The sequence below is a fragment of the Perognathus longimembris genome, chromosome 17 (assembly GCF_023159225.1).
Source record: "Perognathus longimembris pacificus isolate PPM17 chromosome 17, ASM2315922v1, whole genome shotgun sequence".
NCBI lineage: Eukaryota > Metazoa > Chordata > Mammalia > Rodentia > Heteromyidae > Perognathus > Perognathus longimembris.
Genome location: NC_063177.1, coordinates 833,196 through 855,753, shown reverse-complemented (window position 1 = coordinate 855,753; position 22,558 = coordinate 833,196). Strand labels below are relative to the sequence as shown.

The following is a 22,558-nucleotide window of genomic DNA, read 5'->3' as shown; positions in this document are numbered from 1 at the left end:
AACAATGCAAGTGTATAATGCCTTCATGCTTATTAAACCTAATAAAATGCAAAAATTCTATGTTAGCTGGAAATAGCCACAAAAAAATTATTGTCCATCTACATGGTCACAAGTCCCTCTAAAGCTCTTCCTTCTCCTCAGCAATATAATTAGTAATAATTTTAATACAGTTTTATATACACAGCAAAGTTCATGGTTTTCAGATCCCTTGTATACAAATTTAATCCACTCTTCTACTCATTTTGGCTTAATCTTGAAAGAATGGTACATACTCTACATTGTCAGTTCCTTTAGGACAGTGACCCTATCTCACATCCCCATCCCAAATTCCACCACAGACCCTTGTACCAGTACACTCAAAAAAATGATGTGCTTCCAAGATAGTTTAGAGTCCCGTGAGGATTTGAATCCCATGTTTGCTGCTCGCTAGTATGATCTTTAGATAGGAGGCAGTTCCTTGAACTTCAGGAACTTAAGTTTCCTTGTCCGTAAAATGGGAATGAGCAAATAAAGATAAAGCCTGATATATGGTAAGTTCTTAGTAATCCTTAACTAATACAAGCAAAGACAACTGAGAATCTGATCTCATTTTTTTCTGCCTTTCTAATTCAGGCATCTTTCAACCTAGATTCCCCCTTCAATTATTTTTTAATTTTTTTATTTTCCAGGATATTTGCTAAGCATGTACTACATTCAAAATCCTGTTCCTGTGAACAAAAGCAGTTGTTACTTGCTTCTAATCCAAAATTTCTGGATGGGTTGTATCCCTTACTTCCCTTCTCTTGTTTTATAGAACAAGGAATAAATAAGAGGGTTCCAATGTCAACTCACCTTGAGAATATGCAAGACCCCTAAAAAGTTATTCAGGGATGAAGGTGCATCTTAGTGGTAGAGTGGTTGCCTAAAACACACAGGGCTAAGTTGCATCTCCAGCACAAAGAGAAAGGGTATTCATATTTCAACAAATGATTTCTTAGATCCCTTAATGTACTAATGTTCATGACACTTACTAACAAGAGACAATATAAAATGCCTGCCTTTCAAGATTTTACAAGGGATGAAAGTCAGAAACAAAAAGAATTATGAGATAGTTTACCACAATTTTTGGCTTTGGAAACATTTATTGCCATTTCTCTTGGAATCCGCATTCTGCCAAACCGACTTTGTAAAAGTTTTGTGGAAGTCCTATTTCTATTTCCTCTACTGGCAAATTTATTTTGATGGATGTAGCCTAGCCCATAGTCCATCTTTTGACAGAGGTCTATAGGAGACTCAACCCACTGGAAGACTTAATGGAGAATCTTTGATTCAACATACATCTGTCAGTTAAAACATATCAGACTACATCACTGTAAGTGACTTCTGTAAATGGCTCTAACTCCTACTTGTACAGCTATTCATATATATGTATATTAAAAAACATATTCCTAAAAACCCCATATTCCTACATATTTTTTCAAAAGTGTAGGTTTTAATGTATTGCTTAGTTCCCATGAAAATCTGTGCCGCTCATCACAAACAACACATGTTTTTATCACAATCTTCAAGAACTTCAACTCAAACATATTTATTTTTACATTAACTCTGCCATCACAAATCAAGGCTTGGCACATGAGGTATACTTACTATCCAGGCTATTGATGGGTCATTGCTTGACAAATCAGCCAGTAAAGAGATCTACCCTTCACTGACCTTCTTAGTACATTCTGTCCCAGTTGCACTCAGCCCCTAGGACTCTCTAAGTCTCCAAGATCTGTGTCCAACATCAAAATCCCTACGCAGCTGACTTGGCATTATGCAGCCTCTGCTGGTCATTTATCCAAGTAATTTAACAAGAGTGAGAGATCAGGACTACAACACATTTACATCTAATGAGTAAATGGTGACCCCCCAAATACAGCCAAGTTAGAGTGCTGGGTTAGCAGATTTGGAAATATAAAGAGAGCTGGGGGACACACTCCTGACATTGCTCCTACTACAGCATTGAAAGGTAAGTGCTCACAAGTTTGGGGGTTTTTTTCCCCTCTGTTTAATGATAATTCACCAGATTGAATTATCAGTCAAGAAGGGACAACAACACAGTAGCCTTTCTCAGAGCTACTTATATTATGTAAGATCCAGTATTAATGGCAATGTTGGCAATCAGGTTGCAAAACAAAATGCCTGCCCTTCAAGAAGATACTTTACAAGAGATGAAAAGTCAATTTAAGTAAATATTAGCCAAAAAGAATTCATTGGTAGAATGAAACTAAGTAATATCTTTAGTTGCCTCTCTTATTTTCTAGATGGATGTCACTTCATTCAATTAGCAAATCAGCATGTTAATTTACAGTGATTCCATTATGGTTGTCTTGAACTTAAAAGTTTTGTGATTGTTGAAATCTCTGACTACAGGGAGGAATTATTCCACTGAAAGTAGACTACATTTTTATTTATTTATTTATTTATTTATTTATTTATTTATTTATTTTGGCCAGTCCTGGGCCTTGGACTCAGGGCCTGAGCACTGTCCCTGGCTTCTTCCCGCTCAAGGCTAGCACTCTGCCACTTGAGCCACAGCACCGCTTCTGGCCGTTTTCTGTGTATGTGGTGCTGGGGAATCGAACCTAGGGCCTCGTGTATCCAAGGCAGGCACTCTTGCCACTAGGCTATATCCCCAGCCCAAGACTACATTTTATTTATCTCAGAATTCATGAAAGCCTAGGTCTTATGCTGGCCTTGCATGGTATGACTTGTGGGTTTTGCACTGGGTCATGTCTGACAGTGCAATAGCAGTGATCAGAGTGAGTGTGATGTTCAGAGACTTGGAATGCTTGACTTCAGGCCATCATCTCTACTGGAATACTTTCTGTCATAGACTCATAGAGCTTAACGGAATATTATATACCTTTCTTGTCTGTCTGTGTCATTTTATAGAAGAAAACAAAGCGCCAAAGAAATTGCAATAGCTACATAACAGAACTGGTATTAAGAATCTCAACTTTAACTTCAAGTCTTATTTCTCTTGAATTAAAGATTCTGAGTGATCATTAATACATTAATATTTTCATTTATTTTTACTATTCTTGTTATTATTTTAAAAATTATACAAAGAGGTTATAATTCCACGAGTCAGGTTATGAGTACAATGCTTCTTGGTCGATGTTAGCCCTTCCTCTGTTCTCCCCGATTTTCCTCTTCCTGTCCCTACTCTCAAGTTACATAAATACATTAATTTTCTTCTGAGAAGTTTATGTGAATTTTAGAATACAACTAGAATTTTTAGACTCATAAAAAAGAGAGAGAAGAAATTAATCAGAGCCATAAAGAAAATGATGAACTATCTGTTCCTGCCCACATGCAATTTCATGACATGTTCACAGGCTCTGCAAAAGTATTATATGGTAAATAGGAAGCTTGTTTAAATTAATTTGGTACTAACAGTTTTTCAGACATGTATAGTCTTCAGATAGTGACATTCTTTGGAAGTTCCTAGAGCCGATGTAATTGTTCAGTCTTAGATGAGTTTCTAGCTTCCCACCTCATCTTCTTCTGGGGATTTTAGAACATGTAAGAACATTCATCCTACAACTTTGAAAGAACTCTACCCATAGTCATGATTCTTCTCTCATTGGCAAAGAATTGGACAATTTTGGATGGCCTCAAAGTATCCAAATTACAATTTGACCATTCCTCTTCTTTTGCCCTGACTCCTCCTAGATCTCCCCTAAGATGCAAGTTCTCATAATACCATATTGTTACAAAAATGTGGCTGAATCTTCTTTGTTCCTATTTATTGGAACATTCCTCTTAGTACTTCCTAAATCTTGAATTTTTGTATGTCAGAGTGTACTTTATTCTTTTATGTACTTTCTAAGAAAGTCACACAGTATTTTGTACACACTAGTTTCTTTTTAAAAATATGTTGTAATTAACCAGTTATGTAAACAGTCATGAGTTAACCAAAAGACAAAATGGAAACTTTATTTTTATCACACACCGTCCATTGGACATCTATAAAAATATGGATAAGCTATAACAAAAACAATTTCTACATTTAAGTCTTTGTAATTCATTTGTTTTCTGCTTGTTTCTGATTTTTTGAACCAACCTCAAGAAGAGGCCCTTCTTGGAGGACACTGAGCATTATTTTGGGAACCAGAAGGTAAGAATTACATTTATCGACATTGTCCCATTTGTAAGGAAATGGAAGGACTTGGAAAAAGTTATACTAAGTGAAGTGAGCCAGACCCAAAGAAACATGGACTCTATGGTCTCCCTTATTGGGAATAATTAGTACAGGTTTAGGCAAGTCATAGCAGAGTATCACAAGGCCCAATAGCTATACCCTTATGAACACATAAGATGATGCTAAGTGAAATGAACTCCATGTTATGGAAACAATTGTTATATCACAGTTGTAACTACTTTCAACGTCCCATGTGTATCTGTAGCTTCTATTATTGATGATGTTCTTGTATCACCTTCCTGTGGTTGTACCTACACTATCTCTGTAATCTTATCTGAGTATATTGGACCGTGTATACTGGTATTGGATGCAGGAAATTGAAAGGGAATACCAAAATTGAGAGACACAGGGTAAAAAAAGACAAACAACTACAAAAGCAATACTTGCAAAACTGTTTGGTGTAAGTGAACTGAACACCTGGGGGGGGGAGGGAAAGGGGGAGAAGGGAGGTGGGTATGAGGGACAAGGTAACAAACAGTACAAGAAATGTATCCAATGCCTAATGTATGAAACTGTAACCTCTCTGTACATCAGTTTGATAATAAAAATTTGAAAAAAAAAGTAAGTGCACTAATAAAGCCCAACTATAAAGCAAAAAAAAAATTACATTTATCTTAATTGTAAATGTGACCAGTGAAATTAGCATACACATCTCATTCTTACCATGCTTGAAAGAAGCTGAATCCATGAATCTCAGTCCAATTACTGAAATATTCTTAAAGGCAGATAACAGAATATGCAAGTTTTACCAAAGCAATAATAGCTTCCCAAATGTGCACTGAAATGTATCAAATATATAATGCGGACCATAACAGGCAAGCTCCAGGTCAATTATGCATAGTTGCTCAGGATTCAGGTCTGATGTCTGAGAGTCAGTTTGCATAAACTGGGTAATGTTGCTAATCTTTATGCAGGCTTTGCAACCTTGTATCCATGAAGCTATGCCTTTGCTCACAAGCAATGCTGAAAGAGTAAGAGAGTGTTCAAACATATCTACAATGTGATCATAAAACACTTTTCCTCAAAAAAAAAAAGTGTATATTCGAAGTTAATTCTAACCCAGATGGTCCTGGACAAAATGATGCTAAGTGAGTAAGTAAGGGAGTGAGTCAGCCTCAGAGAAACAAAGGACATGTTTCCTCTCATATGTGATTAAGCCTAAATTATAGGCATATATGTAAACACATACAGGATCATATGCATATATGTGCAAACATTAACTAAAGTATTTTCAGGGGAAGATTCCAATTATGTAAATTCTTTGAATAATTAACACATGAATACCAAGAAGCTAGAACTTGTGGTATCTAAGAGGAGGGAGGGTGAGGGGGGAAAGCAGTAGATGGAAGGAGAGAGGGAGGTTGGGAGAATTCAGTTATAATATCCAATGTACACATGTGAAATTGGAACTAGGAACATTTGAGGATACAGATGGGGTTGGGAGAGATGGGGATAGTTATGGAAGAGATGGAACGATCAAAACACATTACACTCATAAACTGACAGGTGGAAAGGAAACTTTTTTGTTCAACTACTAAAGATAATTTTTTTAAGATAAATTCAAAAGACAAGTTATCCTAGGTGAATTATAATCAAAGAAACCAAAATATCCTTGAGTTGTAACTACACGATTGCTGACAAGATGGAGTGGCTGAGAAATTCCTAGGACAGAGAAGACAATCACAAGCAATATCAAGGTACACTGAGCAGCAACAGAGATAGGAACATGAGGGAAGCAGGAATGAAGGAGAGGTGGATGTAAGTGGCCATGTCAGTTAGAAGGTCCTTAGCAATATGAACAGAGGAGGTGGTGGAACAAGCAATGTGGGAGTAGGTCATGACCATAAAAGAAAAGTGAGGCTAATTAAGGGAGATTCTGATGGTAGAACTCAACAGTCACCATGCTTCCTATGCCCAGAGAGTTAGGTAATCCCTAACAAAGTAAAGTTCTTCAGCCAAGAATGAATGGTTTTACTCTTGGGTTTCAACACCTAGCTGTGTAAATATATGGAGAAGATGTGTGTGTAGCAACCACATGCACGAGGAGGATTGAGGGTCTTTCCTACCCAGTGAACCGTGGGGTGAGTCAGCAGAATGACATGGCTGCCAGTGAGCAGTCATCACCTTGGCCATTACACCTAGGTCAACAGAGGTGAGGACACCCTCTAACAGGGGACAACATGCGCTTTTGGAGATTAGCAGGAGCAGATTCAGGGTAGAGTGGCCAGGGCAGTAAAGGTGATTCAGAAACACATCATAAAAGAAGCAGATGAGTATACCACTGGTGCTATTTAGTGTGAAGAAGGAAGTTAAGGAGGACACAGAACAGCAATCAGATGAGTGAAGAGTTGTCCACTAGGATGATCTAAACTTGTCCTTTTGTAATCAAGAGCTATGATGAGAATTGATCAGCCTAAAATTCCAGAGAGCTAGCCTGTATATTAAAGCAAGAAGTGTCTTCACCCTACCAACCCTGCTCCACATGGAAAGGAATTGTGCATGGAGATATTCAATTAGGATGACCATCACCTTTGTAAGAATATTGCTGAGGTAACTCAAACATCACTCAGGTAATATGTTGAAGAGTCAGCCATTAGACTCTGTGTTGTAGTTAGAACATACTAGGTGGAGGGAGAGAAAAAAATCTCTACATGAAAACTAGTAATAATTTGAGTCCCAGATGGAAAAGCTTTTAAAAAAGACTAAAAACAGACCTGAAGGTGTGGCTCAATTGGTAGAACACCTGTCTAATAATAACAAGGCCTTGTGTTTAAATTCCAGTACTATAAGAAAGAAAGAAAAAGAGAAAGAAGGTAGAGAGAGAAAGATAGGAAGACAGAAAGATGGAAAGGAAGGAAGGAAGGAAGGAAGGAAGGAAGGAAGGAAGGAAGGAAGGAAGGAAGGAAGGAAGGAAAGGAGGAAGGGAGGGAAAGGAAGGAAGAGAGGGAGAGTGAGAAAAGAAAAATGAAAGAAATGAACACAACATCAAACATTTCAGTCTTTCCCCAACTTTAGGCTTAATTCTTATGCTACCAAAATCTGCCTTCTCCTCCCTCAGCTTAATTTCATTGCACTGGGTTATAATAGAGGGCAAAGTATCTGTCAATGTGTTTTCAGAATCCATGTTGCAAATAACCTTTGAGAATCTACCACTTGTCAAGTTTTGGTAGTGCATTTAAGAAGAGCTACTATACAAAAACATGGTTAACATATTCTTTCCTTTTTTTTTTTTTTTTTTGCCAGTCCTGGGTCTTGGACTCAGGGCCTGAGCACTGTCCCGTGCTTCTTTTTGCTCAAGGCTAGCACTCTGCCATTTGAGCCATAGTGCCACTTCTGGCCATTTTCTATATATGTGGTGCTGGGGAATTGAACCCAGGGCTTCATGTATACGAGGCAAGCACACTTGCCACTAGGCCATATTCCCAGCCCACAACATATTCTTTCCTTTTCCAAAGTATGCTACTATGTAGAGAGCTGGACTATTTTTATAGGCACATTCATCAATAAAAACATATGCCAATAGACTGAATATAGAAGTAGAAATGAAAATCCACCTTTCTTTCTATGAGGCAGACAGTAGGCATTTGCAAAAATGAAAAATGGTGTTACTCTTTCCCAGCAGTATTTGTGTTTTAGAGAATATCACTTGTATAAAAAATACATGGTTCAAACTGGTTCAGCCACTCTGGCAAGCAGTATGGAGATTCCTCAGAAGGCTAAATATAGAACTCCTCTATGACCCAGCAGCCCCACTTTTGGGTATCTATCCAAAAGACCACAAACAAAATCACAGTAATGCCACCAGCACAACAATGTTCATCGCAGCACAGTTTGTCATAGCGAGAATCTGGAACCAACCCAGATGCCCCTCAGTAGACGAATGGATCAGGAAAATGTGGTACATATACACAATGGAATTTTATGCCTCTATCAGAAAGAATGACATTGTCCCATTTGTAAGGAAATGGAAGGACTTGGACAAAGTTATACTAAGTGAAGTGAGCCAGACCCAAAGAAACATGGACTCTATGGTCTCCCTTATTGGGAATAATTAGTACAGGTTTAGGCAAGTCATAGCAGAGCATCACAAGGCCCAATAGCTATACCCTTATGAACACATAAGATGATGCTAAGTGAAATGAACTCCATGTTATGGAGACAATTGTTATATCACAGTTGTAACTACTTTCAACGTCCCATGTGTATATGTAGCTTCTATTATTGATGATGTTCTTGTATCACCTTCCTGTGGTTGTACCTACACTATCTCTGTAATCTTATCTGAGTATATTGGAAACCGTGTATACTGGTATTGGATGCAGGAAATTGAAAGGGAATACCAAATTTGAGAGACACAGGGTAAAAAAAGACAAACAACTACAAAAGCAATACTTGCAAAACTGTTTGGTGTAGGTGAACTGAACACCTCCGGGGGGGGAAGGGGGAGGAGGGTGGGGGGTATGAAGGACAAGGTAACAAACAGTACAAGAAATGTATCCAATGCCTAACGTATGAAACTGTAACCTCTCTGTACATCAGCTTGATAATAAAAATTAAAGAAAAAAATACATGGTTCATGCTAATACATGAGGAATTTGGCAGTAAATTTTAAGAATCAGTGCATTTTTCTCTATTTTAATTTCTCATATAGTGTGTGTTGCTAGATATGACTGACATAAGCAAAAAGCTCAAGTTCTTGTAATTTAATTTTAAAAGCATAAGGGGTGCACACCTATAATTGCAGCATTCTGGGAAAAAAAAGGCAGGAAGAGCATAAGTTTGGGGCCAACTTGGGATACATAGAAAGCCCCTGTCTCAAAAAACAAAACCATAAAACAGAGTGTGACGGGGTTCTGACATCACAAAGTTTGACTACTACTTTATAAAAACTACATAAGCCATAGCTCTAGAGATGGACTACCTTTAGGGAAATGAAAGATAAAATTAATTATTAATAATTAATTCTTTCCACTCTGCAGGTAGTGGAGCTGTGGCTCAAGTGGTAGAGCACTATCCTTAAGTGGAAAAAGCTCAGGGAGAGTGCCCAGATCCTGAGTTCAAACCACAGGACCAGCAGAAATAATAATAATAATAATAAAAGTCATGTTTCACGCTGATTCATTTTCCAAACAAATGATGTCCACATCATTTACTTGTCACTGGGCTATCTGAATTTTGTGTTAGGAATTCTTGCACTGTGATGAATATTTTCAGACCTATGGAAGATTGGGGATGGTGCTGAAGTGAGCAGGCTCAAACAGGATGTCCAATTTACAAGAAGTGCTTCCTGCAGCCTCCTTTCCTAGGTTCACCCTGGCATTGTCTAGTTGGTTTGAAATTGCTTATGCTAACTAATTGAAGAACCAAACTAAGATATTCTCTAAAATAAGAGAATAAAACAGAGAGTAAAACAGCTTTCATGCTTTTTATTTCTCTTATCATAAGTCATTCCTTCTCACTCATCACCATTTTCCCACTCAATGCTTAGACCTGGTTACAGATATCTCAGTCTATAGGTTCATCCCAGGAATCTTTAAATCTGGCCCAGTGTTTGGATGGAAAGCACCGCGGGGGAGTGGGGGGGCTGCAGATTGAATAGACATCCAAGCAGGAGACCCAGCAGTGCCCCCTTTCTCTTCCCAGCCCACCAAAGTCATCATGAGCACTGACGCAGAGATGGCCATTTTTGGAGAAGCAGCTCCCTACCTCCGGAAGCCAGAGAAGGAGAGAATTGAAGCTCAGAATCGTCCATTTGATTCTAAGAAAGCTTGCTTTGCAGTGGATGATAAGGAGATGTACGTGAAAGGCATGATCCAGAGCAGGGAGAATGGCAAAGTCACAGTCAAGACCCTGGATGATCGGGTAATGTTGAGCTCTGACATCATTGATAAGAGGAAGGATTCTCAGCTGCCTTTGGAATAGAATATCAGCACAGCATGCAGGTCCATAGGAATCTGAGGATCAAATAAACTTGAATTTACTGTTCTGAGGGGAATGGACAGGGGAAAGCTGCCATTATGTATACCTTCACTCCTGCCTTTCTCATTCCAGAATTTGGGCTCTATATGATTTTGTAGTGTTGGCCTTGGAGGAAAGGGGAAAGGCAGGAGCAGATGGAAGAGGGTGGATTACTTAAGGAGAAATGGCTGCTGATTGTAGCTGGGGCAACCAATTTCAGTCTCTTAGCCACAGCAGGTCTTGCAAGGGAAGTTCAGCAGGGCCTGTCTAGTTCAATGTGGACAATCAGCATCAGTGTGCTCTGCTATCAGATCTCCACTGAAGTGTTTGGATCATTTTGCAACTCGAAGCCAGTAACCTAAGCACATACTTTTCCAAAGGTTGACATCGAACATAGCCTTGGGTATAGGAAAGTTATTATCTCAGTTCAAAAACTCAGGCCTAGGAGGCAGATCTTGCTTTATTTATATTATTATTAAACTTGACCTATTACCAGCCCCTTTTCTTCTATCACTCTTCTATCACACTGTCCTCTGTCCCCACTTGAGGACAGTGTCACATTTTCAGAACCTTATACAGTATGACAACAGGGCCTCACAGACTCCCTGGAGGATGTACTAAGAAATAGCTGTTGGGATTCTCAAATGGTGTCATTCCTTAGAGAGGCTAACTCACCATCCAACAAAATTAACACCAGGAAATGGGTACTTGAAAGAATGGGGTAGAGCAATGAAGAGAGGAGGAAGAAGAGGAGAGTACAGTAATAAAACTGGAGCAAGATATATTGTTTCATAAACTGCTTTGATCAATGGCAGCTCCTTTGTACAACTACTTAGGGATTTTGGGGGGGTTGCTTATCCTGTGGCTTGAACTCAGTGCCTGGGTGCTGTCTCTGAGCTCTTTTGCTCAAGGCTAGTGATCTACAACCTCAGCTACAGCTCCACTTCCAGCTTATTTGATGCTTAATTGGAGATAAGAGTGTCATGGACTTTCTTGCCCAGGCAGGCTTCTGATCCTCAGATCTCACTCTGCTGAGTAGGTAGGCTTACAGGTGTGACCCACCAATGTCTGGCTTATAAAAGATATTTTTTAGTGGGAAAAATAAGAAACAAGCATCAGTCCCTAAATGTTGAGGATATGCAGTTTCCCTTGGCTACTCTACAGTCTAGAGCAGTGGGAGAGGAAGACCTCTCTTCCTTGAGAAATTTAGTCTATACCAGCAAGTCTTGTTCCTTTTACCTTCTCTGTAAAACATCCAAAACTTGGGCTGGGAATATGGCCTAGTGGTAGAGTGTTTGCCTCATATACATGAAGCCCTGGGTTCGATTCCTCAGCACCATATATATAGAAAAAAAAACAAAAGTGGTGCTGTGACTCAAGTGGCAGAGTGCTAGCCTTGAGTAAAAAGAAGCCAGGGACAGTGCTCAGGCCCTGAGTTCAAGCCCTAGGACTGGCAAAGAAAAAATTCAAAGCTTTTCTATGAACTTAGGTGTAGGGGAGGGAAAAATCTAGAAAACCATACAGGCAAGTTCCCTTTCCTGTCCTATTGTCTATATCTCCTGAATAAAGGAAGATGCTATTGCAAGCTAGAATGAGAGGAAAAGGTGGAAAAATTACGGCGGGGGTGGGGGGGAGAGATTTAGTAATTGTTTCAAAATAGTATTCTGTCATGAGGCAATTCCAAGCGTTTTAACAATGAGATCAAAGTTTTGAAGAATTATTGGAGCATTGGAGAAACTGAGGAGAGAAGAAATGGGTTTGGCAAGAAGATGATTGAAATCAGCTTTTATGTTATCTAGAAATAATTTCAATGAAGATATTCTAGACAAAAGAATCCACAAGAGCAGGCATATTGAAGTGGACATGCAGAGAACACATTAGAGTAGTGTGTTCCTGTTTTCCAACCTTGTATCATACCCACGTTCACAGCAAATATGGTAAACCAAGGCAATCTTCCTTGACATTGACCACCCTACCCAATCTGGTCATTGGAGGACCAAAGTGCTATATACCTCTGCACTCCTGTAGCCCTCTTCTGGTACACACAATGGCAAGCTGACTTGGGGTAGGGATGGGCAAGAATTGGTTATAGAGTTTCAGTGGAATCAGGTTCATAGTAGGCCAGTTAGTCCTGAGTCATTGCTAGACATGGAAATGTTCCATTAAGTTACTGTAACAATGAGATGTTTGCCACAGTAGCTCACAACTGCACTCCCTCCAGTCGGGGGAGTTACATGGCACTCATCACCTGCCTTTTTTCTCCATGCCCAGGTGCTCACTCTCAACAGTGACCAGGTATTCCCCATGAACCCTCCCAAGTTTGACAAGATTGAAGACATGGCCATGATGACTCACCTGCATGAGCCTGCTGTGCTGTATAACCTCAAAGAGCGCTATGCAGCCTGGATGATCTACGTGAGTGTACCTTGGTGTCTTCCTATTTCATTTATCTCTCTTCATTAAAAACAATATCTAAAGAAGACATTTCATCTGATTTCTCCACAGACCTACTCTGGCCTCTTCTGTGTCACCGTCAACCCCTACAAGTGGCTGCCAGTGTACAATCCTGAGGTGGTGGCTGCCTACAGAGGCAAAAAGCGCCAGGAGGCCCCACCCCACATCTTCTCCATCTCTGACAATGCCTATCAGTTCATGCTGACTGGTGAGTGGTCTCTGATTCTTCTTTGAAGTGTGTAATCTCTGGTCATCTGAATACTGCAGTGATCAACATGATATGAGGAATGTACAGAATTTGGAGACCAAAAAGTCAGAAGTGCAGTATCTTTTATGACCAGTCAGGTTGTGTGACAGGGTCAGTCAGTGGTCATAGCTGGCGTCATACTAGACTAATGCCTATTCAAGAGGGGATTGTAGCATGCCCTGCCCCTGTTCCCAATGCACTCCCTGTGTGGGCATATCTAGAAAAGAAACTATATCAGTAACTACTTTAAAAAAAAAAAGTGTCATTGAAGTTGGTTCTTTCTGGGGACAGTGAGAGTCAATATGTCTGAGGCCTCTCATCTGGTTTTGGTAGTTTGCTGACAATCTTTAGTGTTCCTTAGCTTTTAGAAGCAATGCTTTGATCCCTGTCTTCATCTCATTTAATACCCTGTGTATCTGTCTGTTTTTAAATGCCCCTATATTATAAAGACACCAGCCATAGCCAGTCAGGGGCTCACCCTACTCCAGGATGACCTCCTTTTGACTAATTAGATCCATTTCCATATATTTCCAAATAAGATATATATATGTATATATGTATACATGTATATGTAAGATATGTATATATTTATACATACATGTTATATATAAATATACATTTTACAGTGATGCGATTCAATCTACATACTCTATAAATGTAAAACCAGTATTACTTTCCAGAAGTAGAAAATAAAAGCAAGAGAAAGTATTGGAGAGATGTAGCTTAGTGGTAGAATGTCTGCGGGGCATTTGCAGGGTCCTGGTTTCATTCCCAGATTCATTCCCACCCAAATGCACTGATGGTTAATCCAGGACTGTAAATTTTAATGAAAACCTATGGTCTCTCACTATCTCTGAGTATGAGACTTTCTTTGCTTATTTAGAAGAGAAATAAGAAAATACTAGAAAGCAGCTAAAGATCTACAAACATGAATAACTTTTATCTTGTTCACCTCCAAGGCTGACTGTACTACAGTCTCCCCATTTAGGAAATCTGTACAAATTCTCCCCAGGAAGATTAAACTTGCCTACATCTCACCTCTAATTTGTTTGTTTTTGTTTTTGTTTTGTCAACTTTTTTTTTCAAATTTTTATTATCAAACTGATGTACAGAGAGGTTACAGTTTCATACGTTAGGCATTGGATACATTTCTTGTACTGTTTGTTACCTTGTCCCTCATACCCCCCACCCTCCTCCCCCTTTCCCTTCCCCCCCCCAGGTGTTCAGTTCACTTACACCAAACAGTTTTGCAAGTATTGCTTTTGTAGTTCTTTGTCTTTTTTTACCCTGTGTCTCTCAAATTTGGTATTCCCTTTCAATTTCGTACTTCCAATACCAGTATACATGATTTCCAATATACTCAAATAAGATTACAGAGATAGTGTAGGTACAACCACAGAAAGGGGATACAAGAACATCATCAATAATAGAAGTTACATATACACATGGGACGTTGAAAGTAGTTACAACTGTGATATAACAATTGTCTCCATAACATGGAGTTCATTTCACATAGCATCATCTTATGTGTTCATAAGGGTATAGCTATTGGGCCTTGTGATGCTCTGCTATGACTTGCCTAAACCTGTACTAATTATTCCCAATAAGGGAGACCATAGAGTCCATGTTTCTTTGGGTCTGGTTCACTTCACTTAGTATAACTTTTTCCAAGTCCTTCCATTTCCTTACAAATGGGACAATGTCATTCTTTCTGATAGAGGCATAAAATTCCATTGTGTATATGTACCACATTTTCCTGATCCATTCGTCTACTGAGGGGCATCTGGGTTGGTTCCAGATTCTCGCTATGACAAACTGTGCTGCGATGAACATTGTTGTGCTGGTGGCATTACTGTGACTTTGTTTGTGGTCTTTTGGATAGATACCCAAAAGTGGGGCTGCTGGGTCATAGGGGAGTTCTATATTTAGCCTTCTGAGGAATCTCCATACTGCTTACCAGAGTGGCTGAATCAGTTTACATTCCCACCAACAATGAAGTAGGGTTCCCTTTTGGCCACATCCCCTCCAACAATTGTTATTGTTAGTTTTCTTGATATAGGACATCCTTACTGGGGTGAGATGGAATCTCAATGTTGTTTTGATTTGCATTTCTTTTATGGCCAGTGATGTAGAGTATTTTTTCATGTCTCTTGGCCATTCTCATTTCCTCATCAGAGAAGTCTCTTTTTAAGTCTTTAGCCCACTTGATGAGGAGGCTATTGGTTCTTTGCGGTTTTGTTTTGGAAGAAGGTAATTTTTTTAGTTCTGCATATATTTTTTATATGAGACCTTTGTCTGTTGAATGTCTGGTAAAGATCTTCTCCCAGTCTGTGGGCTTTCTGTTTATCTTGCGAGCTATGTCCTTTGCCGTGCAGAAGCTCTGCAGTTTGATGCAGTCCCATTTGTCCAACCTTTCTCTGATTTGTAGACTTTCTGGGTCTTTGTTAAGGAAGTTCCGTCCTACGCCAAGGAGCCCAAGTGTTTCTCCTACTCCTTCCTTTAGTGTTTTCAGGGTGTCTGTTTTGATTTCGAGGTCTTTAATCCATTTGGAATTGATTTTGGTGCAGGGTGATATATAAGGATCTAATTTTAGTTTGTTGCATGTGTTGAGCCAGTTTTGCCAGCACCACTTGTTAAAGAGGCTATCTTTCTTCCATACTATTGTTTTAGCTCCTTTATCAAAGATTAAGTAGGCGTAGTTCTGTGGGTTCATTCCTGGGTCTTCAATTCTGTTCCATTGGTCTTCAGGCCTGTTCCTGTGCCAATACCAAGCTGTTTTTGTTACTATAGCTTTATAATACAGCTTGAAGTTTCACCTCTAATTTGTGACAAAACCAAAACCAGAGTCTGTAATTGCTTACTTCCCCTAGTGCTGCCCTGTGTTTGTAATCCTGTCTGATTTGTTCATTTGTTCTGTTTCTAGATCGAGACAACCAGTCCATCCTCATAACGTGAGTAATATTTGCACCATGATGACTTACAATCTAATACTGCTCCTGCACCTTTCCTTATACCATTTTCATTTTTCCTGGTTACTCGGAGCTTGAATTCAGAGCCTCATGCATTTGCTTGCTTGCTCACAGCTGCTTCTGTACCACTTGAACCCGATCTCCAGCCTGGCTTTTTTTTTCTTGTTAATTGAAGATGGAGTATCTCAGATCTTGTTTCTCCCTGGGATGGTTTAGAACCTTGATCTTCCAGGTCTCAGCCCCCTGAGCACCAGCACTTTGTGACTTTATCCCATTTATTTGCAAATCCACAGTGGAGAATCTGGTGCTGGGAAGACTGTGAACACCAAGCGTGTCATCCAGTACTTTGCCACAATTGCAGTCACTGGGGACAAGAAGAAAGAGCAGCAATCTGGCAAAATGCAGGTGAGCAGCGGTATGCCCACAGATTTGTTGGAATACATATACCCAAAACCCTGGGTGAGCACCAAGAATTATGCTCAACAGAGATGCGGAGATTGGCCACATTTCTTTTCATCTCTGTATCTTAGACAGAACAACTGCATGACTTTAAAAAAAATCCTGAAGTTTTTTTTTTCCATATCAAACAATTTTCTAATTCTCTGAAATTACCACTCAGTTCTAACACTGATAGCTAGAGATAGCATGAGACCCAACAGGATAAGGGCACAGTCCCACAAGATTACTCTCACGTCAGATGACAGTCACCAGCCCCAGATTGTTCTATTTATCCTTCTGACTAAATTGTGGGAAGTTCCCACAATCTCCCCACCCTCTCAGGTTCAATTACTTGCTAGAATAGTTCACAAAATTTAGAAAAATATGACATATTTACTGGATATAAACTCAAGAACAACCAGAGAGAAGAGATATAGGACAATGTATGAGAGAATAGTTATAGAAGGGTTCCACACCTTTCTGGGCATGCTACCTCCCAATATCTCCATGGTGCATCAGTCTGAAAGCTCTCCATAACCCTTTGCTTAAAGATTTTATGGAGACTTCATTAGGTTGGCATAACTGACTGAATCATTGACCATTGATGATAAGCTCTGCCTTCAGCTCCTCTCTCCTGAAATCTCAAACTCTCCAAACACTTGGTGGGCATCCTCTGGCAACCAGCCACCATCCCACCATCATTCTGCAACCCTTCTCAGCCATTCAGATATTAGAATTAGGAAAGATGGTTGTCGCTTCAGAGATTCCCAAGTGGTTTAGAACATCCGTGCTCAGAAACTGGATGAATACTTCTTATTATGTCACAAGAATACAATAGAACAAGACAAGAGTTGGTCCTACTGATATGCACTTGTGGTCTAACCTTAATTCAATCAGCAGCAATTCAGGGATCTTTGCCAATTCTGCATCTTTCTCTGGAGAAGTAATGGTTCCATCAGGGGTTTCCACACTGTAGTGCATATCAGAATCAGCCAATGAGCCTTTTCAAGGAATTGTGAGATCCCACCCAAGAATTTCTAGTTGAGTAGGACTGGGGCAGGACCTCTTAGTTTGCGTCTCTAACATATTCCTAGGTAAGGTTCACACTGCTGGTCCAGGGACCCAATTTTTTGCCAGTCCTGGGCTTGGACCCAGGGCCTGAGCACTGTCCCTGGCTTCTTTTTGCTCAAGGCTAGCACTCTGCCACTAGAGCCACAGGGCCACTTCTGGCGTTTTCTATATATGTGGTGCTGGGGAATCGAACCCAGGGCTTCATGTATACTAGGCAAGCACTCTTGCCACCAGACCATATTCTCAGCCCACCCAGGGACCAAATTTTGAGAATAGGTTTAGCCATTGTTTCCAAATGGCTAAGTAGGGCTGGGGATATGGCCTAGTGGCAAGAGTGCTTGCCTTGTATACATGAGGCCCGGGGTTCAATTCCCCAGCACCACATATGCAGAAAATGGCCAGAAGTGGCACTGTGGCTGAAGTGGCAGAGTGCTAGCCTTGAGCAAAAAGAAGCCAGGGACAGTGCTCAGGCCCTGAGTCCAAGCCCCAGGACTAGCCAAAAACAAAACAAAACAAAACAAAAAACAACCAAATGGCTAAGTAATCATGAAAATCATGAGAATGAGGATATAAACTCTGCTTGCTGTTGCAGACTTCTGGGCATTCTTTCTCATGAAAACATTGCTACTTGAACATTTTCGTAGGCCACAGTTTCTGCTGTGTACTGTCTTGCATTGCTTATATTTCTAACATTCTTCTGTCTTCTAAATACCAATGTCTATGATCTTAGTTGGGTCATGACACATTGTAATCTTGAAGTACCTGTTCAAAAAAATCCAGAAGCAAAAACAACAGCTATGGCTTATAATGGAATGTGACCAGAAATGAAAGGCAGTCTTCATGTCAAATGAAGCAGACAGACAGTGTTCTGGTCTGTATTCTAACATGATCAGATGTTTTATCAGTCCTGTCCTACATAATAAGAACTGACCTAGGGGAGAATCTAAGACCCCTCCAGTGGGGAAGGGTGGGGAACTGTGTGCTCCTCCACAAGTCTGCACTGACTGCCAGGTGACACTGACTAGCCCCACTCCTGGACCCTCCTTGAAGCACCCACACTTTCTTCTAGGAGCCAACAGAGTACTACAGAAGAAACTTCAAAGTCCTCTCTCTCTTTTTCCCTCCTTTCTTTGCTCATCCTTAGGGAACCTTGGAAGACCAGATAATTCAGGCCAACCCCTTACTGGAGGCCTTTGGAAATGCCAAGACTGTGAGGAATGACAACTCTTCCAGATTTGTAAGACCCAGCCCAACTTCAGCTATCCTGTCACCTGCAACCACATAAACTCCTTAAATGCTAGCTTTGAATAAATTGCCACAAAAACTAAAATGTAGTGGATCCTACTCTACCCTCGAGCAATGCAGATCGATCTGGTCGAATAGAATATTTTAATACATATTGAAGAAAGTGTTGCCTTATGCCTTCCAGGAATAATAAGTATATGCAGGGATATGTATGTGTGTAGCTCCTCTGAGCTGTAAGAAAAAGACAAGATCCTCTGAATAGAATTACCTGATCATTGATTAATCCAGCCTGTGAGGACTTTTGAGTGCCAGGCAAACGGAAAGAGAGAAAGTGATCCTACTTATTCACTTCCCCCAGGACTGTTGTCCTCATCTTTCAGTGGTAGCAGTTATTAGAGGCCAGCACAGAATCATATAAGTCAAATGTCTGTGGTGTTTTCCCGTCTGTACTGGACAGGGGAAGTTTATCCGGATTCACTTTGGAGCCACAGGAAAGCTGGCATCGGCAGATATTGAAACCTGTGAGTCCAAATGATCTACAAAAATTCTTGGCAGTTAGTCAAGGGTATCTCTGAGCAATATGAAATGACACAACATATTGTTACTTTAGATCTGCTGGAAAAATCCAGAGTGACATTTCAGCTATCCAGTGAGAGAAGCTATCACATTTTTTACCAAATCATGTCAAACAAGAAGCCAGAACTAATTGGTAAGCTCTTGGGATATGTTTGTTTAGCTTCCAAATGTGAGCAACCATGGAACAATGACCCAGAGTAAGTCACACATGGATGGTAAAGAGATTATCTCCTTCAGATCTGCTTCTGATTTCAACCAATCCCTTTGACTTTCCCTTCGTGAGCCAAGGAGAGGTCACCGTGGCCAGCATTGATGATAGCGAGGAACTGTTGGCAACAGATGTAAGTATATTTGTTTGTAGAGAATTAAGAAGCTTATGAACTGAAAAGCATCTTCACAAACTCATGAGAAAATAGGGATACAGAGACAATGGAGCGGTGACACTGTTCAAAAGGAAATGTACTCAATGCCTGACTTATGTAACTGAAACCCCTCTGTATATCACCTTTGCAAAAAATATTTTTTAAAGGACACTAAATGATTAGACCCAAGATCTCAGAGCCCAACAACTCAGAGAATGAGTATAGGCTACTCCCATTCCCAGAAACCTTTCAGCTCTATTCTCTAGTATTTTAATTCAGATAAAATATTCAATTTACCATATTTGTAACATTTTTTGGAAGTTTTTGAGTTCCAAAATCATCTGTAACTCAAAGAAGTTAAAAAAATACAAAAAAAAGGGGGGGGGGACTGGGAATATGGCCTAGGGGCAAGAGTGCTTGCCTCGTATACATGAAGCCCTGGGTTCGATTCCCAAGCACCACATTAATAGAAAACAGCCAGAAGTGGTGCTGTGGCTGAAGTGGCAGAGTGCTAGCCTTGAGCAAAAAGAAGCCAGGGACAATGCTCAAGCCCTGAGTCCAAGACCCAGGACTGACCAAAACAAACAAACAAAAAGTACAAAGTAGGAAAAACAAGTTTCATTTTGCAATGGCTCCTGGTATGGTCACTTTTTCATGTCATCCCAAGAAGTGTCTCACTCTTCAATATCATCCTGCTGACCTACTCAGTGTACTGGTTCACCAGATATGTCCATACTTGTTTCAGCCCTACCAGTAGACATTGGGCTGGCTCATGCTTCAACCTCTATTCTATATTCAATCTATGTGTACCTCAGAGATGGATTTTTCCAATTGAAAGCTTTCTGACAGAAGATGAGCAAAGTGGTTATGATACCAAACCAATAGCAACTATAGGCTCTAACTCAGCAGTGATCCAGCCTTGCTATCACCATTGTTTCCTCTTAACTTTTTACCTCCTGAAAAATCTATGTATGACAAGTTTTCCATGTAAACCTGATAGCATGGGACCAGTACATCATCAGGAGAAAATAGGAGAAAAAAGGGAGGAATTTGCAAAGTTTATCCCTTTCTCATGTGGAAAATGATAGCATTAGCTTTGATGGTTTCCACTTCCAGATCTAATATTCTGTAATGAATTTGCTTGCTTCTGAACAACATGGGGATTGCTATATTGCAATGACAAATACTCAGCTTTGAACACTATTTCTCCATTACCCTTTATATTTCTTCTCTCAGTATTACACTGGCTCTGAATAGCCTTAACCAGAAAACAGCATATATATGGCTGGAAAGGATTGTACTGATTTCTTATCTGATGCAATAAAGCAGAAAGTCATACTTTCTTCCCATAATGTTTGGCCAAAAAAGCAAGCATTTTTTTCTTGGTTTGGTTTGATTTTTTATTGGTCTTGGGACTTAAACTCTGGACCTGGGTGCTGTCCCTGAGCTCTTCAGCTCAAGGATAGTGCTCTACCATTTGAGCCACAGTGTCACTTCTAGTTTTCTGGTTGTTAATTGGAGATAAGAGTCTCACTGAGTCCTGCCCAGACTGGCCTTGAACTGTGATCCTCAGATCTCAGCCTCCTGAGTAGCCAGGATTACAGGCGTGAGCCACCAACACCCAGCTAGCATGTTTGTTTGTTTTTTAAAATGGTTTTTGACCCTTAACTTGCTGACAGCCACTTATTTAAGCAAACATTACATCATCTGCTATAAAACAGAAGTAAGAACTCAGAGAACCCCTGATTCAGGCCTCTGACTCCTACTGAAACAACTCTGTGTTTTTCTCCCAGAACGCCATTGACATCTTGGGCTTCAGTTCAGAAGAGAAAGTTGGGATCTACAAGCTGACAGGAGCCGTGATGCACTATGGGAACATGAAGTTCAAGCAGAAGCAGCGAGAAGAGCAAGCTGAGCCAGATGGCACTGAAGGTAACCACAGCTGGGAAGAGGGTTGGTCTGACTCTCCACCAGTATACACGTGTAGCATAAGCCATGTGAGCTAAACTTGACATTCAGCTTAAGACCTACTCTTTTGAAGTGGCATCAACTGCATTTGAGTTGTCTGAGTCTCATTGTATGTGAATTAGGTAAACCAGTGACTTGGCCAAAGACTCTACCCAGGTGAATCTCCATTCTCTCTCATAATCAAAGTTTTCCTGCTCTTTAAGGCAAATTCTGATAGATGAAATTCTATCTGTGCACATCATTGTTCTTTGCAAAATACTTTCATAATCATTTAAACCCAAAGACTTTGGTAAAGTGGAAGTCAGATTTTCTTTCCTCTTTTCACTCCTACCCTGACATCTCTTGAACTTGACCCTTATTCCAGAACTGGCAAAAAAAAAAAAAAAGAACAAAAACTCTTTTTCTCTATAACTCTCACCTGGCTTATCCTATGACTGCTCCTCTGTCTTATTCCTAAGAAATCTGGAAATAGAACTACAGGAACTATCTTTTATAAAACACGCTACAAGTTTCTTGAGTAAAGAGCTAGCAACATGTGTCCCTAATAAATCCACCTTTTGAGTTTATCTCCACAGTGTGTTTTAAATTCAATTTAGGCAATTAAAAAGAACTACAGGTGTGAGTTAAAGGTCGGGAAAATTGACATTCATTTATCTGTGTATTATAGCTGTCTTGATTCAGTTAGCCACACCTGATGTAATCTTCCTCTTCAAATATCAAAACCTTTTCATGCTAACATCCTGTATTGAAAACAGTGGAGGTGCCAGGCCTGGGTGCATACTTCTACAAACCTAGAAACTCAGAAAGCTAAAGCAGAAGAGATCATGAGTTGAAGGTTACATCACAAGCCCTTGTCTCAAATAAGTAAAACAGAATTAAATTCACATATAGCCTACACACATACTTTAGCATACTTTATCTCTAGGTTGCTTATAATACCTAATACAATATAACCATCATGTAAAAAATCTCTTTGCTGTATTATTTAGACACAACGAGAAAAGAAGTCTGTACACATTTAGTATAGGTGTGATATTTTTTC

The 22,558-nt window shown here is 39.9% G+C and overlaps 1 protein-coding gene across 1 annotated transcript in view; it reads left to right on the top strand.

The window, feature by feature from the left end:
* The first annotated feature begins 9,886 nt into the window (after window positions 1–9,886).
* Window positions 9,887–22,558, top strand: part of LOC125365298 (myosin-13) — a 50,040-nt gene continuing 37,368 nt past the window's right edge. The window contains exons 1-10 of the mRNA XM_048365289.1: window positions 9,887–10,090; window positions 12,458–12,601; window positions 12,692–12,848; window positions 15,811–15,838; window positions 16,150–16,261; window positions 18,510–18,602; window positions 19,068–19,131; window positions 19,221–19,319; window positions 19,424–19,527; window positions 21,342–21,480. Coding sequence (XP_048221246.1) covers window positions 9,887–10,090; window positions 12,458–12,601; window positions 12,692–12,848; window positions 15,811–15,838; window positions 16,150–16,261; window positions 18,510–18,602; window positions 19,068–19,131; window positions 19,221–19,319; window positions 19,424–19,527; window positions 21,342–21,480 — 1,144 coding nt within the window. The remainder of the gene's footprint in view (window positions 10,091–12,457; window positions 12,602–12,691; window positions 12,849–15,810; window positions 15,839–16,149; window positions 16,262–18,509; window positions 18,603–19,067; window positions 19,132–19,220; window positions 19,320–19,423; window positions 19,528–21,341; window positions 21,481–22,558) is intronic.